Below are 1,607 nucleotides of genomic sequence, written 5' to 3'. Positions count from 1 at the left end.
ACAGTTAAATTTCATAAAGAGAATATTATATTTTACATGTAATCAAGAAAAAAATTTGTTGAACCAATTTTAATTTTATCACTAACAGTGATTGAATAATAAAAGGATTATATAAGTAATTACACTGCTCTAAACAGTTCGAGAATTATATATTGTAACTATTATGCCAGTCAACACAGTATATAATTTCTTAAAATTTTTTTGTAAAAATAAAGCTCCATGTTAGAAGCACATGTTTATGTAAACAAAAAGTGGCTGTATGATCTCAAACAGTTGACTGCTGTGGGAGGTAAAACGTGTAAAATTAAAGTAGTGCATAATGACGGAAAAAAGTTTTTTTTTCATTTCGTATAAATATTGTCTTGAACTCAACATTTTTCATAGAATCATATGAATAACATGTCAATCTGTGAAGCCTTCTGCTCTTCTCTTCCTTTCACTTATTGTTAAATGGCAGAATAGAATCCTTCACAGTAGCGATTCTCTAATTGTTATTGAGCAATGTATTATATTTAAAAATTTATACTGTACTTCTTTGCATACAAAAGAAGTTATTCATCAATATTTGTTTAACAAAGTTAGACAGCTTTATGCATTTGTAAATCATCATATATGAGATGGTAAAATTACTTCAATAGCATGGTAGGGTTGATTCATATAATAATTATACTTTGTTCTACTGTTTAATTAAATTATATCTATTAATAGGATTTCGTGATAAAACATTCTTAGAGTATTTAAACACAAAGAACTTAACACCAATTGTGCAACATTATGTAGTTCAAGCAATTGCTATGGCTACTGAAAAGACTACCTGTCGAGATGGTGTGAATCGCACAAAATATTTCCTAAATAGTCTTGGGCGATATGGAAATACACCTTTTCTTTGGCCTATGTATGGTAGTGGTGAACTACCTCAGTGTTTTTGCAGGTACTGTGTTTTATTAATAAAGTATATTTTTTAATAATTTATTATTATAGTATTTAATATATGAGTATTTAAAATACCATAAAACAATTATTGTTATGTTATACAGATTATGTGCAGTATTTGGAGGAGTTTACTGTTTGAAGAGACAGCTTGATGGTGTAGTAATACATAAGGATAAATGCAAAGCTATCATTAGTGGCAAACAAAGAATAAGTTTGGAACATTTGGTTGTTGGTCAGGGTCATCTACCACCAGAAGTTGTAGCTTCTGAAGGAGAGCAACGAATATCACGTGGAATCTTTATTACAGATAGGTAGTAACTTCAAATAGCAAAAAGAAGAAATTATACTGAATTATAAGTGTAACATCTAGATTGTAAATTACAATCCGAACAAGTACTTTTTGATGAAACAGAGCTCAAAATGTAATAAGCAATAAATTACAAAATATTAGAAGTTTTTGGTTAGCTATTTTTATAAAAATTTGTTTTAAACATTGAAATCTTGATGTCAACTGGATATTATGTAACAAATTATTTGGGCAGTAAAGTCATAAATAGTTCAATTAAGTATAAAAATAAAGTTAAGAAATAACAATATGTAAAACATGAATTTAAAATTCTTATAGGACATTATATTCTTTTCACTATAATTTCATTATAATTTCAAATTACTTT

General features: G+C 27.3%; 1 protein-coding gene across 1 annotated transcript in view; it reads left to right on the top strand.

Moving 5' to 3' along the window:
* The window catches only part of LOC108571108 (rab proteins geranylgeranyltransferase component A 1), a 9,164-nt gene that overhangs the window by 4,475 nt on the left and 3,082 nt on the right, over positions 1-1,607 (top strand). The window contains exons 7-8 of the mRNA XM_017933082.1: positions 709-931; positions 1,038-1,244. Coding sequence (XP_017788571.1) covers positions 709-931; positions 1,038-1,244 — 430 coding nt within the window. The remainder of the gene's footprint in view (positions 1-708; positions 932-1,037; positions 1,245-1,607) is intronic.

This window comes from Habropoda laboriosa, unplaced genomic scaffold (assembly GCF_001263275.1).
Source record: "Habropoda laboriosa isolate 0110345459 unplaced genomic scaffold, ASM126327v1 scaffold106, whole genome shotgun sequence".
NCBI lineage: Eukaryota > Metazoa > Arthropoda > Insecta > Hymenoptera > Apidae > Habropoda > Habropoda laboriosa.
This window is presented reverse-complemented; position numbering and strand designations above follow the sequence as displayed.